The sequence below is a fragment of the Brachycentrus maculatus genome, unplaced genomic scaffold, assembly GCF_059751285.1.
Source record: "Brachycentrus maculatus isolate JH-2025_06_01 unplaced genomic scaffold, ASM5975128v1 h1tg000119l, whole genome shotgun sequence".
NCBI lineage: Eukaryota > Metazoa > Arthropoda > Insecta > Trichoptera > Brachycentridae > Brachycentrus > Brachycentrus maculatus.
In genome coordinates, this window is record NW_028280872.1 from 2,187,401 (window position 1) to 2,206,867 (window position 19,467).

At 34.2% G+C, this 19,467-nt stretch overlaps 1 protein-coding gene across 2 annotated transcripts; it reads right to left on the reverse strand.

Moving 5' to 3' along the window:
- Nucleotides 1-1,040: 1,040 nt before the first annotated feature.
- Nucleotides 1,041-15,231, reverse strand: LOC148309651 (uncharacterized). Of its 2 annotated transcripts, none has more exons than XM_088259707.1 (11): nucleotides 15,033-15,231; nucleotides 14,521-14,667; nucleotides 12,706-12,835; nucleotides 11,560-11,654; nucleotides 10,177-10,266; nucleotides 8,690-8,942; nucleotides 7,481-7,653; nucleotides 7,072-7,146; nucleotides 5,479-5,549; nucleotides 2,950-3,052; nucleotides 1,041-1,616 (listed from the first exon to the last, which is right to left on the reverse strand). In XM_088259707.1, exons 1-11 carry the CDS (start codon nucleotides 15,066-15,068, stop codon nucleotides 1,536-1,538), a joined length of 1,254 nt encoding a protein of 417 aa, XP_088115833.1. In that variant the 5' UTR covers nucleotides 15,069-15,231; the 3' UTR covers nucleotides 1,041-1,535. The 2 variants fall into 2 exon arrangements, with proteins under 2 accessions (XP_088115833.1, XP_088115834.1); XM_088259708.1 differs by having other exon boundaries at nucleotides 1,396-1,616; nucleotides 12,706-12,790; nucleotides 15,033-15,191.
- Between the last annotated feature and the right edge of the window lie 4,236 nt (nucleotides 15,232-19,467).

Below are 19,467 nucleotides of genomic sequence, written 5' to 3' on the forward strand. Positions count from 1 at the left end.
AACATCGCTCGCGGCGAGCATCACCAAGCATCCAAAACTATGGATGGAGCGCTCGGCTCACTGTACTGACTACCTGAATGGCTCCAGTCAGTTACCACCCTAAAGGTTTGTATTATCAAAAGATTTCAAAAAATTTAAAAGTTTGCTATAAATAGCGAAAATAAGTAACATAATCTCACAGTTTTTGTGATGACATTTATATACAGTACTAATATTAAATATAGTTCCTTTATACATAACATAATTAAACCATATCTAATTCCTATAAACAACATACTTTCCTTATCTATTTTCACTTCTACAAAATTATAAAATTGCCAAAATTCACATAGGACCTTATTCCTCTGACAAACAGATATATTTTTACCTAATTTTACATACAATAGTAAAATCAATATTGGAAAATATTTAAAGCAAAAAAAATAACTAAGCAGTAGAAAAAAAAAATCTAGACCTGGGACAGTAACTTTATGAAAATTTAATTTATATACTGCACTTTTGATCGATATTTTCATTGAATTTTTTTCTTACGAGTATAAAGGTTAACCTGTCGGCACATAAGTTTGTGAACTACATTGTATCCGAACATTTATTTTTTATTTTTAAGTGAATATATTTAAATGGTTTTTTTCTCTCACAATATCATAGATTAACCAAAAGCAAAAAAAAAATGTTGATGAAGGAAGGTAATTATTACAAATTCAGAAGTTTCAACCAAACAGGTACCGTAGAACGGGGCTACTTGAACTTTGATATGTTACTTGAGCCCAGTACAAAAAAAATATTTAGATTGTGGTATCGATTGAAGTATCGTGACAGTAAGTGTCACCTGTCAGGGAAACAATGAATCATGCCGATACGTACATTATTGTAGACCAAATACAGATCTAAATATTTTTTTGTATTGGGCTCAAGTAACACATCAAAGTTCAAGTAGCCCCGTTCTTCGGTATATAGGTATTTCATTAAAATTAATTGTCGATATATTGGAAAATTGCACACATACATTAGAAACTAGTCCATAAATGTCACAAGTCCTGTTTTTTTTTTTAAATAAATAAATTGAACACCCCTTGCAAATGCAAAATTTGACATTGCATCCGAACGCAGCAGTGTCTTCTTCTCGGAATCTCCGACAGGTTAATGATATTTTTCGCATCAAAACAATAATTTCTCAAAAATACAGGGTCGAAGACCCGTACTCGTACAAGCTTCTGCATAACTTAACACTGCTAATTTATATTTGTATACGAGTTCTTTGAGGAAAAAACCTTTGAGACCTCTTTAAAATACTATTTACGAAGTACGCAGCTGATTTTGGCTCGCCTAACAGTTACGCTGCGGTACAAAGCATATACTGCTTTCGGTTCTGACATACTTATATGATGAGTTTTGGAAAGTTAGACACACTCACACGGACACGCCAGTAAGCCTTACAACGATCTATACCACTGATATATATATATATGAAGGTACTCTATGATATATATATATGTAATAATATATATGTGTTCAGATTAATATAATAATATGTGTTAATGCTTCTTCTCGACGTGCTTCTCGAGTGATTCCAAACACTCGAAGGTTGAGAAGCAGAGATTGCAGACAAGTTTCACCTAGAAAAAAACAACATAATACATAATCACTTTAGACATTTTTCATCAATTTAATGAAGAAATAATAAAATAAAACCTAACAAACTAACCATCATGCAGGGATAGGCAGGGAGAATAGAACGCCACACCACTCTGTCTTTGCGAAAATTCTTCGCCTTTTCCACGTTCATGCATCTCCTCATACATACCCGCCGATTATTACTTATGATGGAAATAATAAACATGAAGATAAAGAAAAAGCATTGGTTAAATATACAGTACAATTCCGATTTTACGAGGTCGGGTGAACCGGAAAGTGGATTATCCAAGATACTTGAGCCATTGAAAAAATATTTTATAAAAACAAATATTTCATAATAGCACTTACAATGTTGAAACATGTCTTTAGGGGGGAATACTTTTTTATTTCTTAGGCGTCATAATATTTGTGCTAAAATTCTCCAGGCTTATCGGTGCAATTAATCCAATGAAAGATCCATTATTTTGATATTGGAGTACGGATTCACTGATGTGGATCTTACCCACCTTTAGACGTAAACAAATTACTCCATATTTAAAATATACTTTGGGGTGTCGTACTTTAAAACGAAGAACATTTTGAAGTGCAAAATGTTTGTTTCTAGGTCATGCCAACACATGTGTCTTATTAAGCAAGTACGTATTTTATTTACATAAGTGCACATAGCATAGTTTTAAATTTATCAGGATTTTTTGTACCATCCAACCCTGAAAATCGGTAGTGTTCTGTATACACATAAATGAAGAACAGAAAGAATAGTAAAATAATAATGATTAAAGAAAACACTTGTTTTTTACCACTTGAGTTTTAATATAGACTACATGTTTCAGAAGTTAAACTTCCATCATTCAGGTCTGTATAATAACTAAAATATAAAATTGTTCTATAAATAAGGAGAGGGGAAAGTTAGGGGGAGGGGGTTAGTCAAGGGGCGGAGTTTGAAAACAAAGGAAAAATGGAAAGCAAAGGTGAAGAATTTTGAAACAATATATTATTTAATAAATTATTATTAGAATTTAGGTTTTTTTGGATTTCTAAATTTTCAAGATAATTCATAATTTGGCCTTTATATGGAACAAAACAAGTGTTTTCTTTAATTATTGTAACATGTCCTACCACAAAGTTAATGCCGAAACAATAAATAAAATAAGTAAAATAATAATATTTAAAGTACAAATTAATTGAAGTGATTTTATTGCCAGGTGCACAAACTATAATTTCTTAGTTCTATTCTACCTGCTGGTAGAAAATTCTAACTAACCTTTGTGCTACGCTACGGGAGGCATGAACTTCAAAGAATCAATCAATACTCACGTCTTTTTGAATTATTGATGGCTTGTTAGGAACTTTTTGTGGTACACATTTTCTTCTGTCGCTTTCTCGGCTATCAGAGTCATCGTCTGATGTTTCACTGTCACTGGTAAATAAAATATCAATATTAACACATTGTTTGCGGCAAACGCCTTAAAGTGTCTTTTACACACTGTTGGTAGAGCGGGAAACGCTTACAAGCGTTCTATTTGCTTACTTTTGGTAGAGCGTGAGAAATGCCAAAAAACATTGTACGGATCGGAATTGGGTTTGCGGTTACTTGTGATTAGTATACTGAGGGTCGGGCGGCAGACTGTCTGAGTATAATTAGGGTCGGAGTTGGTGGAAAAACTGTCTGACAACAATGTATTAATCTAAAATACATTTTCTCAGATTTATAGGATGATTTTACAAAAATAATCTTTTATCAGGAACAGTATTTTTCAGATAAAAAAAAACATCAAATTTAAGTCAAGTGTATTTACAACATTTTGAGTGTGTCCAATGAACTGGTCAAATTATAAGCTTAACCTTTTACACGCGTCTTAGATATACCCATCCTCCCGTCACACGCGGCACTCCATTTGCGTAATCTAAATTACGACTTTAAACAATAATAACGTAAATATTTCAACAACCAGTGTTAAAGAAATCATCACCAACATTATGAAGTACGTTTCTAAATGTAAATAAACTCCTAAAACGTCACTAAATCTTGATAAATCATCGAAGATCGTTTCCCATACAAGGCCGGCGGCGCCATATAGACACTACATAAGTAGATGCATGCATATACACATCACACACACATACCGCACGTTAGAGCCGTGCGCGGGTACCGCACCAGAGCCGCCGTGAGCCGTTGTAGTTTTTATAGTTAACACTTGAAAAGGTCTTAGAATAATACACACTAAACTTAAAAAGACATAAATAACGCAACGATTGCTCTTCTATCGTCAGATGTTTATTTCTCGTGATCGCGAAAGCAATTTCAATGAAAACATATATTTCCAAAATTGTGGTGTCCACCTATTTATGTATTCTTGCCTATTCCGTAAAATCGAGAGTGCTCATCTTGTATATATAAAAATTATTTCATCCTTTAAAAAAATCTTTGAAAAGTCCCGCTCTGTAGAATCTTCGGTTAATATTGTATCAGGATTAATACCTGAAGTGAAATGATCGAATTCATGTACTATTGGTACAAAAGGGCCTGCATCGCACGAAATTTCATCCCCTTTTTCGACTTTTATCTCCATATCGGAAACATAAATAGATTTGGCAGCTTCACCATTACTGTCGCTTCCGCTCATTTCAAAATCCGAGTCTATTGACTCCAGATTTTTCAAAATTTCATCACCGCTAAGACCAGGACCTGACATTTTAAATTTAAGAAGTAAACTAAAATATATATACTTAAAAATCACTTTTTTTTAAATCACGTAATTGTTACTATACTTTTTCTTGACACTACATAAATCACTTCACGAAATTTTTTAATGAATAAAACGAAAAAAGTTTAAAACACAATAAAGTTCGATTCACTTTCTACAGATATTAAAATATCTCACTAAGCATTTTGTACTAAAAACAGCCACCACATGATTATTGTTTGCATATTAAATAATGCTTCACGTCCTTAATAAATTAAATCAACTTAATAAGATTAATGATAGTTTTTCACATTCGCAAAATAAAGAGTACTTATGTTTCGAGTCGGTGCAGGCCACCGCTTATCTGAACCAAATACGCGCTTACGTCACACGCTCGCTACGGCGCGGGAACATTTAAATTTGCTGTTGATTTAATCAGAATTAGGGCTTGTCTTTAAAGTGTCGTCTGGTTGGCTGGGAACCTTATTTTAGAGTGATGCCAAAAGATGTCAGTAGTGTAATGATTCAAGATTTTTTAGAGTATAAGTTTCACCACCGGCCAGTATATTTTCATTCAAATATCGCGGGAGAAACTTCGCGGCTCCTATATGAGTCGCCCGCGTACGAGGCAAGTATAGGGCGACTCACCCGTGAGTCGCCCGCGGCCGTCGGGTTAAATAATAAAAATGAAAATGATATTTTATGGCGTTTTTCATGTGTGTGATTATAATCCAGGATTCGGACCTCACATAATAATAAAAGAGTTTCTGCTCAATAAAAAGCTTCTTTTCATCTCACCAATAGATGTCTCTAGTGAAGTTCTAGTGATTCAAGAATAATGTTTCAAAATTGGTTCATATATATAGAACTTCCAAGAATTTGAGTATGTATTGTGGTCGTCAATAATGGGTAGAATTGGTGAATGTTACACGTGTGTAAAGTGATCACTTGAACCAGCCTATGAAGGTCGTCAGCCCCGTAAATGCCCAGACTTCCATATTCTTCTTCATCTTTGATAAGATGTCAAAAAATAATACAAGTGTATTTAGATTAAAAAGCTGTACCTATAGTAAAATGGTGCATGTTATGGTCCGTAATACATATATGGTAATCAACTGATTTTTTTTCATAATAAATAAAAATGAATTATCATATTTACCTGTCACTCGAGCTATCCGGCAATTCTTCTTTCACAAAATGGACAACATTTTGGGAATTTGTTTTATTATCCTAAAAAAAATATAAATTACACTTAGTATACATGCATAAAACAGGTCTTCTTTCTTCTGGCCCATATGGCTCCATCACGAACGCAGTCAACTGAATCTTTGATTGCTTATGCATGGCTTTATAGCCATGGTGATCTGTCCTACGCTCCATATGCAGATGACATAAGGGTAAAAGACATTACTGCTGTTTGGGTAGCTATTATGGAATATCAATAATGTTTGTACATTGTTAATATGTAGGAGCCCCTTGAGAAGAGAGAAGAAAGAAGAAAATATATTAATATAGGATTTAGAAGCAAGTACTTAATATTGTGGGAGTACTGGTAAAAAAACGTTAACTCGAAAATATGCAATTTTTACTTAATGATGCAAAGTATAAAGTTTTTAATGTTCTATAAACTGGCAAAATATACTAAGGGCGCTTGTCCACTACCCGGAATTCCATGTAATTTTACCATTCGGCACGTCAGTTAGCATTTTAAAACGACGATTGGCTTGTGCTTTTGTCCATCTTTCTTCGGATCGGAGCTCTTGATCGGTGCGTGAACACGTTGCGCGTAAATTCGATCACGCTAAGCTGTCGTAGTCATTTTTGAAAACCGGACTGCCGGACGGTGAAATCCCAAGTAGTTTGAAATGTCATATATATTATGTGGTTTTAAAAGTAAATTCAACTTCATGTTTCATAGCAGGTATTTTCATTAATGGATTCGGCAGTCACTTTGTGGTAAAACCTATCCATTTTTAATTGAAATTTTTACTTAATTTTACTATTAATTAAAATTTTACTTATTTTTATTTCAGAAATAGTGGTATTTACTAAGTAATTTTTTAAATTAAAAGCAGGTATTTTATTCACGCTTGTTAGCCTTTAAATAACAGGGATTTTAGAGTTCACGTTTTTTGACAGTATACACACGATATATACGATCTTCTCTGAATACTCTAAGATATTTTCGTATCTAGCCGCTCACAGCAAATTAGCGCAATACTGGAACCACTATCTCAAGCCAGTCATTTAAGCTAGGATATAAGTCTTCCAATGCTATATTAACTGTTGACTTTATATTGTAATATAAAATGTACTGCTCTGTATTTTTCTCTCTTCTTAAAATGGCCAAGTACTCTCGGTTTGTTTTCTTCAAAGTATCTACAACTTCACACTTTTTTCCCACATGTCTTCAACTTTATTTCTATCTCAGTCAACCCATGATATTGATAGTATTATTTTATAGAACCACATTTTGAATGCTCAATCCTCGATTGTGGTAGCTATGGTGGGAGTCCAGCTTCCAACGAGATAGAGAAGCATTGTAAAGATGTAGCATTTTACGATTCTCATGTGCAGATTAAGGTTGCAATTTTTATAATACTAAGGAGTAAAATGGCCAAAAAGAATCGTAATATTTGCAGTTTCACTATTCACAACCTTGTGTAGGAACATGTCTAAAATACCAAATACCGGAAGGCTTTTCTACTTATCATAAAATGTAAACATTTGAATAAAATGTTAATAGACTCACCTTGTAATTAGAACACCGAGATTGTGAAGGAGAGTCAGTTCCCGATGAGGGATCATCATCATCTATTTCAATTATCTGAAAGAAATAAAAGCACATCAATAGTACGCAGTAAAATCCATACAATATGACGGTTTTCATTGTTAAATGTTTATTCTTCTTCTTCTTCTAACCCTTATCCGCACCCAGTGGTGCATAGGGCACTGCGTCGTATTCACGCAGTGTTATCTTGATCGTTACTTACACGAAGGCAGGGTGATCACCCCTGCGCTTCAGTGACCAGTCCAGGGTAATATTAAATAAATATTAGAGTGTAAAATCACACAATATTTATTTTCACCCCCCCTGGGAATCAAACCAGGGACATCGGACAAGGTAGCTGAACATGCTAATATTGCACAAGAATACAAACCTCGTTGCTGTAGTCAATGGTCTTATTAGGCTTGGCTTTACTGGAGTTGACGGTCAGGCTGTGCTCGGACACCAAGTGTCTGTGGAGCTCATCCACCTTCTTAAACGTTATCATGCAGTCACCAAACAGGCACTTTATGCCGTCCTTCTTCTTGGCTTCCTGACCTTCCTGACCTGGAACAAGGGGACATTTGATTTAGGCCATCTCATCTCAATTCCGAAATACTTCTTGAGATTTTCTATTTTATTTTTCTTATTGAAAACAAAACTCATCTAACTTAAGTTTTGTACCGCCATTTCTTGGAGCTACATTTTATAGAATAAAATAACAACTATATGAAGTTTGACCAGCAAACCCGGTTGCTGGTCAAATAAAATAAATGTGGAAAAAACTACATAGTTGTTATTTTATTTGTTTATTTTCTGTAACTGTTCTGATCATAGTAATTAGGTTTGTGGCCCAATTATATTCCCGCATAATATAAATTAATAAATAAATTACACGATTTGCAACTTGCAGCAGTTGTAGAGGTACTGTATTAACGCATTGTCGTCGGGACACGGCATTTGCCGTTTTTCGCGGACTGTCGGTCAACTGCGGGACACGGCGAATGCTGTTTTTGTCGACTGTCGGTTTTCGGCGGGAAACGGCAATAATGGGTTTATTATCAGCGTGAAATAAAACGCCTTGAAGGGTAATTTGCTACCTATGTGCTAGGCGATAGTCTATCGACTAGTGGATTGGCTAGTGTGCCGCTTGTAAAGGCGTCGCCGAAAATCTAGAGTTTTTATGCGATCTCAATCTTCAGTTTAGTTTGAGTCATTTCGCGTATTGGATAATTTTTCATACCGCTCTCACTGTTTTGTTAACTGTTTGGTGTTTTATTATTTGAATATATTAGCATTGTATAGGAAATGATACCTCTGAGGAGAAGATTATTTTTTAGAGTTTACAATGCTTCCAAAATTGTGAAATACGAAATACTTAATTAAAAATTATGATGTAATCAAAGCAATTATAATTTATTTCTGATGATCAAATGTCATATATGATTTCTTTGAAAATTTGAATTGAAAATATTGTTTGGTTTAGAAATTGTGTCAATTTTAAGAAAGCGATATATTTTTGCGCTAATCGCGAAAAACATCCGCTGTAGGCCAGAGTCTATTGTTTGAAGCGCCCGACTACATTGTGTTAAGCGAGACTCACTGTTGACGATCCTTCGCTTGGCATCGTTCCGCTCGCGGCAGTCGGGGCGGTGCGCGGCGAGGTCGCGCGCGCTCGGGAAGGCCTCGCCGCAGTCCTGGCAGGCGGGCAGCGAGCGCGCGCCCGCCCAGCCGTGCGCCTGGCTGAGGTGGGCGGCCAGCAGCCCGCGCTGCACGAACACCCGCCCGCACACCTCGCACGGGAAGTGCCGCATCTCTCGCATGTGCGACTTGCGGTGGTTGTTGAGATTCGTCACCTGGGGAGAACGGGAAGATCAATTCAATTCCCCCTGATTTAAAAAAAAATGATCCTTTCCTACTTACATATTTTATAATCCAGAGAGTATATCATGAACGAGTGAGTTTATCTTGCAATAAATCCTGATCATGGAATTGATTTTTATTTATAGATTTGGCGTTTAATTTGTAGTACTACATTTTAATTTATGTATTAAATATTAAATAAAACAGCTGAGATAAGCATTATCGATAAAATTAAGAAAGGTGTGTCGAGATAGTTTGGACATGTAGAACGAATGAGTGAGAAAAGAACGGTAAAAAAAATTTACGAGGCGAATGTAAGTGGAAAAAGAAGCAGAGGAAGACTGAGAAAAACATAGCACGATCAGGTATGCCAAATACTTGAAAGCAGTCAGGTTAGGAGTCGAATCAATCGGCGGGTGTGTATGAGGAGATGCATGAACGTGGAAGAGGCGAGGAATGTTTGCAAAGACAGAGTTGTGTGGCGTTCTATTCTCCCTGCCAACCCCTTGCGGCTTGATAATTAGTTTTTTTTTTAATTTAGACAAAGTTTCACATACGGTGTTTAAAAATTATGCGGAATGTATTGATATGTGTATCGCAATACATTTTAAGAAATTAGATTAGGGTCACCATCTCAAAAGCGAAGTTGTTGACTTCTGGAAGTTTCTGGTTTGACTTGCAAATACACAAAAGAACTGGCATTAGACCTGAAGAGCCTGGAGGTGCTTTGAAGTACCCATATAGATTAAGCATTAATTTTTTTTTTAAATTACCTAACGTCTAAGTGACTCTAAAATCTAGCTACGGCTTATACAACACCGCTTATCATGACCCTACACAGGCTTCAACTTTTTAAGTTTCATAGCCTATGCCTACTTGTGAGTGGATTTACTCTTTATGTTTAAAGTTACTATAATTTCATGTATATTATTTATTGATTCGGCATTAACTTTGTGGAATGACATGATTATTTTATTACAATTAAACACTTGAATAAACCACATTAATAAGTTTTATTTATATTCACGACTAGTTTCGAAAACGACAGATGTTTTCATCTTCTGGTACAAATTAAAACTAACGAACAAAAATATATTTAGGTGTATATATAGGTTTAATATTAATAAAATAATTTTATGTAATTCATGAGTGAAAATTCTAGGCAAAAACACTCGCTGAAGCATTCAAATAGCTTTTATCAAATATATATTACATATTATAGTTTACCTGAGCGAAGGCTTTGTCACATCCTGGTTCAGTGCATGCAAATGGTTTTTCTCCAGTATGCAATCTGATATGATTATTCAAATTCGTCACCTGAAAATCAAACATACATATATTAGGGGCATCTATCGGAATTAAATCAAAACACATCAATCTTCCACACACCCTTACCAATCATTTACTCGACTAACTGCAGGGTCATACATTGGAGCATAGGCAAATTGTTTAATCATAGAAATTCTGGTCGCTGATCTATATTATGTCCGTCTCCGTAATGTAATGGTCAGCACGGTCGGCTGCCGTACTGGGGGTCCCGAGTTCGATTCCCAGGGGGGGGGTCAAATAAATATAAGTGATTTTTTACTCAAATATTTATTCAATGTCCGCCTCCGTAGTGTAATGGTTAGCACGCTCGGCTACCGTACTAGAGGTCCCAGGTTCGATTCCAAGAGGGGGCAAATAAATATAAGTAATTTTTTCACTCTAATATTTATTTAATATTACCCTGGACTGGTATCTGAAGTGGAGGGCTGATCACCTTTCCTTCATGTGTTAAGATAACACTGCGTTTGTATGATGCAGTGTCCTATGCACCATCGGGTGCGGATAAGGGTTTAAAGAAGAAAAATTAGATCTATATTACCAGCTTGGGCTCAAGCAAACATGGGGCCATCGACTACAGTTTAAGGCCACGGCTATGCACGGAAAGATATGGTAAAGTGGGGGATCAGAGAACCATGACTCCCATGACTGGTTTCATGATTCACTAGTAAAACACATACGAGGAGACCCACCGATATCATAAAGCCACGCATCCATACACCATGTACAAGCGCAGGTGGGGATGGTTTTTATTGATATTTTATTGAAAGCACAGCATGTGTACGCGGGGAGGGTAGCTGTGCACAGCTGTAGACAACCCGGTTTGATGCATTCCCATATCATTTTTGCTAACGTTAAATTTTTCCCAATATATAAAGAAATAGAATAGAAACTCAACAAAAATAAAGTAGAATATGGAAGTCTGGGCATTTACGGGGCTTACGACTGTCTTCAGCTGGTTTAAGTGATGTTATACTTTTATATATTTTACTTTTTTTAAACATCTTTTTTTTACCGTAACCTATTGAACTTTACAGTAACACACCCAATACTAAACATAGCTTACGGTGGACAGCGTGCTTCTTGACAGCTAGGATTTATAAATTTTAGGCCGAGACGGTCGTGAGCCCTGTAATGCCAAGACTTCCATATTCGTCTTCATCCATGTTGAGTTGTCAAAAAAACAATATGAAAAATACCTCCTATAATTGGAGATAATCCAGATTTGTGAACAAGTATTTGGACGCACTCAAAATGTTGTACATAGAATGTTGTTCAAAATACCTGGGTGAAGGCCTTTCCGCATTCTTGACATTTGTAAGGGCGTTCATTAGTGTGTATACGGAGATGTGCACGGAGGTTATTGGACTGGGAAAAGCCTGCAATAAACGTATAAAAATTAAAAATAACATAAAAATAAAACACTTCGGACGGGAAAGGTATTTCTAACTGTTCGGTCATGGGAAAGCAAGTGATATGTGTTTATATTAGTGATGAAACAGATAGTGATTTGGCTGGATATTTCGATCATTACTCTTGGTGGCCAATCAATGCGACACAATATCCAAACTTGACAAAGTTTGCAAGAATTTACCTTTCGGCTCCATTCAGCACTGTTTATAGTAAGAGGCTGTTTTCTGAAGCCGGCCTCGTCTATGAATACAATCGCAATTGCCTTTTGCCCACAAACGCAGAGAATGTTGTGTTCATTTGTCATAATTTAGCTTTAGTTAACTTTGAATATGATTAAACTGTGTTGCACACTTGTACCTATTTGTTTTGCAATAAATAAACAACCAAAATTCATCCAATTTTCATTTATTTGGCAAGTATTCTATTATTGATTAAGTACCATACCTATCTAATGTGGAGAGTAGCATGAATTGCATTAATTTAAAGACAATTCATTTTAAAAAGCAGCAGAAAGGAGAAAAATTTACACTTTCAAAATGTGGTGTTGGAGGCGCTTGCTCCAAATTCCATGGACAGCTAGACGCAACGAGTCCATTCGCCAGGAACTACACTTGGATGGCTTGACTCTGGCCAATGTCTGTCAACGTTGCATGTGGCAACGAGGATAGCCTGGAACGACTGGTTGTGATCGGTAGCCTGGAGGGGAAGAGAGGGAGAGGAAGATCCCCACACGATGGATCGATCAAATTAAGGCAGCAGCGGGCACCTTGGTGGTTGGAGCGCTACGTGCAGCGCAGTCAAGGGATAGCTGGAGAAGAGTCATTGCTTCCACAAGGGTCACAACCCTCAGTAATGAGGAATAAGACCGAGAAGAAGAATCAAAATTAGATATTTTATAACTATCCGGTATCCAGCTGGATATTAACTTACTATCTGGTGTCCGGCCTATCCGGACGGACACTGGATATGCGTTTCATCTCTAGTTCATAAGAAAATAATGTAACATAGCTGGCTTACCCTTAGTGCAGTGAGGACATACATATTTGCGTTCAGCTCGATGATTCCTCATGTGATTCTGGTACTTGAGATTCTTATCGAAGGACTTGTTGCACAACGAGCAGTAGAACATGTAGTCCTCTCCGGACGTCTGCCAAGAAATATTATTTTCTCAAATGAAAATCATTAAAAACACCTAACAATTATTAATTAATAAATTACCCGTAGTGGGGTTTATAAAAATTGGGCTTATAAAAAAAAATAGTCATAAAAAAACAGGATTTTGCTGGCCCATTGAGAATAGGATATTTTTGATAAACTATGCATATCGTGGTTATACTGGCAAAAAAAATTAACTTTAAAATCCCTGTTTGAATAATCCCTGATATTTAAAGCTTTCAGCCTGAATAAAATACCCGCTATTAAACTAAAAGTTAAATTTACTTTTAAAACCACATTGATATGACATTTCAAACTACTTAGTGTATTTTGCCAGTTTATAGAGTGTTGAAAACTTTATAATATGCATCATTAAGTCAAAATTGCATATATTCTTAGTTAACGTTTTTTGCCAGTACACCTACGATATTAAAGATATTCTGATTTACAGGTATGATTCTGAAATAAAAAATTAACAAAATTCTCAATATGACAATATTATATCACACATATTAACAAAAAATATGATTTTATTTCTAAATCATAAAGAATAAAAAAATAAAACATTTGGTCTTGCATTTTTTTTCATTACACTGTCAAATAAAATAATAACTTTTTAATACTGTGATGATATCAATGTTATAATTAATTGACATAATAACAATTAATGATATTCCTGCCTTGAATGTGAATACAATCTAAAACAAATATTTAAATAAATATTGATAAATAGATTGCTTTTTTTTAAATTTCATTAAAACAAAATATGTAAACATTCAAGTGGTGTTGTTTTGAGAATTTATTTGAAATATTGTTGTGAATAAAAGGGAAATTTTAGCGCAAAAAGTAGCAACACTTTGATACTTTAATATAAATGAAGTGCTTATCTAACACACCTCCGGTATTTACTTATTGTCAAAAAACAGTTTTTCGTTGTTGTTAATACTGAAAAAAAGAGCTATAGTGATTTTGTTTCTAGATACTACAAATTTTTATACACATAAAAAAAAAACACACACACACAGACAACAATAAACTAAACAGTGTGAATACCCTAAGCATCAAAGTATAATATATTACTGGGCTTAGATCTGTTGATGGGAAATAATCACTTGTACATACTGAACATCTGAAAATAACATAGAAACGTCTAACTCATGAAAATGATATTTTATTTATTGTTTCGGCATTAACTTTGTGGTAAGACATGTTACAATGATTAAAGAAAACACTTGTTTTTTACCACTTGAGTTTTATTATAGACTACATGTTTCAGAAATCAAACTTCCATCATTCAGGTCTGTATAATAACATTATACAGACCTGAATGATGGAAGTTTAACTTCTGAAACATGTAGTCTATAATAAAACTCAAGTGGTAAAAAACAAGTGTTTTCTTTAATCATTGTATCATGAAAATGATGTTTAATATATATTTTTTAAAGGTGAAAGATGATTAGAAAATGGCATTTGTATTTGATACTGGCGTTTTATTACACAGAACTTTAGGTTTAATATTATTTTTTCTGTGTTAAAGATAAAATAAAAACCGAGATATAGTTCAGAAAGCGCAGAAATACAAACATGCAACAAATGACAGATTTTTGGACTGTCATTTTCGCCTGTTATTATTGTGGTTACGTTTGCAAATTTTCATGTGAAATAAAAAATAAATACCTGATGCATGTATAGTTTTCCATCTTGAACCAGAATCTGAGGTTCTACGACTGAATTTGCTTCAGAATTTGACTCAGCGTTGGCATCTCTCACGTATGGCTGACATTTCGCGCAAGCAAATGTTGTACTGTCTCCTGTCGTAAATAGCTGTCAAAAAATAAAACACCATAAAAATAAATAAGTAAAAAAAGACACGGGCGGAACAAAGTGACACGCAAAAATGTAACGCGACTAGTTTATTTTTCCAAAATAAACGATCCGCCTTAAAACAAAAATACTTCTCACAAAAAACCATAAAAAAAACATACGCCTTTTACTCTCCAGATATCGCCTTGACTTGCTAACTTCGCAATATTGAAGTGAGCATTTCATCTAGAATGTTGATAAATGAATACTTATACATCATTTTTAGACATTTTGTAGAAATTACGACCAAAAGTCTGGATCAATCTTTGCGAAGTAGGGAAGTCTTACTAGTAAAAAATGACAACAAAAATAATGTTTTCACTTACGTTCCCCGGCTGTAGGCAAAAACTGCAAACATCCATAGCTTTCCACAATAGTTTTATACACTAAACTAGTCGTCATAAAATGAGCTGCCGCGGCGTAGATCATAAAAAGGATGGAAAAGCCATTACTCGCGCTAAAAATCAAATAAAAAAACAGTGTACGCTTCATCACCTACACAGAATAAGTTGGTAATATAATCATGTTTTTTCACAAGTGCATGGCTGTCAAATGCATAATATTGAGCTGTCATATGGCGGTAGGTACTGAAAAGTTCTTATCTGATTTTCATATAAAAAAAATAATAAACACTTTTAATAATTAATTACTTAAAACTTTTACAAAATTATGGGTTGGAAAACATTTTTTTATATAAACTTAGTGAGAAATTTACATTGTATGGAATTCACGTTAAATTTCGATACGGTAGAGGCCCAGAATTGTAAAAAGCATACAAAAACATAATTTTTTCGTTTGTGGAGAACATTTGCACTTTTTTTTGGAAGCCAAAATTGTAGAATTCCATTGCAGCAAACATTCACTATTTTTGTCCTTTTTTGTGGAACTCAGTGCTAAATTTCCCTATTATATAACTTACAGAAACGAAATGAAAATATATAAAGATGTGTAAAGTAATGTAAAGTATATACAAATCAACAGCATATTTTGCATTCTCAGCAGATATTTTGGAAAAAAACTTCCAATTTATAACTTTTACATTTTGGCTGAAATAAATAATAAAATGTATTTAAATTGATTGTAGGCACACACCTTTTTTGCTAGAGCAAAAATATTAATTTAAATTTAAAATGATCGAAAATTGTGAAGGTTGCCAGGTATTTTAATAAATATATTTATTTATAAGTATACTTATAAAACTGGTTTCTTTGGACAAACAACTAAAAATAAACAAAAAGTCGTCGGCTGGCTAAATTTTGTTCTGGAACTACCTGACCATTCCCCCCTTAAAGGTCGGTAATAATTATATCTACCGAAATTAAAGCAAATAATAAAGATAAGCTTCGTTTTACTCCTTAACTCGACAAAAAAAATAAGAATGGCCTCGTTAATGAAATACAAAATATGTAGTTTATTGATTCTATTTTCAGTTTCTGTTATTTCATTTAGATGTTAAATATATTATTTATTGTTTTATACATAAATAACTCAGTCAAAGTAACTAGAACAAGTTAGTTTGTCAGACGAATGATTTTCCAATGGCGTGCGAGTGTATGAAATATTTTCTTGTTGACTTTTAATCTCGAGTATTGATATGAGAAGTGCGAGGAAAGATCAAATAGATTATTGAATAATAAAACACACACAGTAATTGTGATAATATTGTATTCATTACATAAATAATACTTACCCAAAAATCTGAGTATCGACATCATCACTAAAAAATATACAGTACCGTAAAGTGGGTATACTTTGCACCATGGGTGATACTTTGCAGCACCTTCTGTAAAGAAATTGTGGAGCTGGTCATCTCTGATACATGTCATTTTTCATTCTACTTTCTTTTGTTTCTGATAGATGGCACTTCAATCTACTTTTTAGTTTATAGAAGTACCAGTCGGTCGCTATTGCTTCAATGCGTTTTTCCTGTCCGAACGTAAAGAATGTTTTCTGTCTGAAAATTATGCCCGAAAAAATCCAGTGTAATCAGTATACTGAAACAAGTAACAACAAGTTAGTGGTCTCTAAATCGTAGGTAGGTAGGCCCTGCTTTTCTCAGATGCTGTATTTTTTTGTTACGTTGTCAAGTTTATGTAAAAATAATATTTTTTTAAGAACTGACTTGTATTGACCACATTTGGGGTAACATTGCACCGGGTGCAAAGTATCCACAAAGGGCCATAGTTAATTAATTTGATCAAAAGTCTTAAAACGGCTAATACAACTTGACGTTTTTGCTTAATATCTATAGGTTTTGTGTACTTACTTAATTCCTGATGGTATATTTTTTTCAAAAATGTCAAGAACACACAAACAGCGGCCTTATGCCAGACGATACTGCGATTTTACACCGAAGAGAGTGGAACAGTGTTAGGAGGCCATTCGAAATGGTACAATCAGTCAAAGAAAGGCTGAAGAAATTTTTAATATCCCCAGAAGGACGATTAACTATAAGCTCAAAGGTCAGCACACAAAACCTGTGGGAAAATCTCCGATATGTGACATGGGCGAAGAGCAATCCTTCGTAAACTGCATAGTAGACATGAGTGAGTACGGTTTCTTAGTGAGTGTTTTTAACCTTCGCTATATTCTAATAGCCTATTTGGATAGATTTGGCAGAAGAGTACGAATATTAAAGAACAACGTACCAGGCTCTGAATGGATAAGATCATTTTTGCAAAGACATAAAACCTTGACTGTTGCTAAAACTAATCAGTTGCTTAATCGGTTGCCATTAAAAGCATATGACGATGACGTGCGCCAGAGTTTTCAACAGTTTTTGGAAAAAAACAGATTCAACCCAAAGAATTTAGTCTTAAAACGCAGGAAAACAAAACCGATAGAACCAGGTTAGAGCATTGCTCACGATCCAAATGTCGAAATGAACATTGACGAAACACAAATGCTACCTGAACCAACTACATCAATGATCCCACCTTCCGCATCGAAACTTCCAGCATATCTAGTGTTAACTGATAATAGTTCACACGGAAGCTTTGAGGAAGAGGGAGATGAACAAAAACGATGACTGAAACCAGTTATCGTATTTGTCCTTCAGTGTCATTAGGACCAGTAAAAAAGAAGGTGGGAGAATATTTCGTATTTCATTATGAAGGAAAAAAATTTCCGGGACAGATTTTGGAAATAAAGAAGGACAGAGCTGTTAAATCCATGCAGGAGAGTCTCAAATCGTGGAAGTGGCCGATGAAGGATGACTTTCTTCAATATTCTTGGAAGGATGTAGTGGGTTCCATAAAATAAACGAAAATGCAATCAAAGAGGTTTCTTTACCGTCCCGGAACTTGACCATATTTAGACCTAATTTCATTTTAATTCCTATTACCTATGTAGTACGATATGTTTTAATATCCACCTTTTATTTTATATAATTTTAAACCTTCAGTATTGGAAGAAAAAAACATTTGTGTTAGATTTTTTAAATATTTTTAAAAAAATTCTTCTATCAAGTGTCTTATTTTTCCATAATTATACAATATTATAATCTGCATTTAGCGAAATGTGAGCCAAAACCCTTCATAAGGTGCAACGAAACTTGTAGGATAGCCTTTACTTTGCATCAATTTGGATTCTAGTACGAAAAGTGTAGAGACAATATCATGGTGCAAAGTTGTACTTTACCCCGGGATACTTTGCACCAAAATATAAATATTAAAAAAAAATACAGGCAAAATACATAAAAATTTTAAAATGTATCAGACATGTTACAGGTATATATGTTATTACATTGCAATAGTTGAAACCTCAGAAAAAGTAAAAAACCTGATCTGAATAGACAATTTTTTGAAAAAATGCAGTATTTTGGTGCAATGTATACCCACTTTACGGTATTAAAAAAAACTGTAGATGCTAAATTATAACAATAACGAAAAATCAGGAATATCAAAAATACATACAATCCAAAACAACTATTTTTTTAATGAAAACTACAAATAAATGCAGATATATTTCGTTAAAAATACACAAATTTGTACAAACATAATGTTTATGTCCCATTAAAAATATTATAATTTGTACAATTTATATTATAGGTCTGTTTATAACTAGCAGACAACAGTCGGCTATTGCTAAATATTATTTGCTAGTACCACGATCGCTGAGTATGATAAAATATTGAAAGATGTAAAAAAAATTACTTCAATTATAAATGGTTATACTGTATCAAAAATATCATAAAATATATTATCAAAATCAATTCTTTTCTACTAGCCACACGTCTAACTGCGAGCAGTTTTGAATTTTGAAACTGCTATTTTTATTTTTAAAAAGGTAGCAAGATCAAATAAAAAATTTATTTATTTAACCATATTTTCAGCTCTAGAGCTAGTATCTTTTTTGGGAGGCACAGGGTTACTAGACACAAAATTTAATTAATGAAATAATAAAAAAAAAAATTCCTAGTTGGCAATTCTGCATTCTCACAAAAACAAACCTATGCCCGTAGACTAATTCAAAAATCATATATTATATTGAATTAATAAATAACAAAATATATCTATCCTAGTATTAGCGTTTTTTCTGTCCCCCTCTGTTACATATATGGTGGTCGGCGTGCTTGGATACCGTGCTGGAGGTCCTGAGTTCGATTATCAGAGGGATCAAAATAAATATAAGTGATTTTTCACCACAACATTTATTAAATATTACCTGGGACTGGTACTTGAAACCCAGGGCTAATCACCCTTTTTAAGATAGGAATTGCATTTATTATTTACCTTGCTTATTATATACAAGATCATTTAG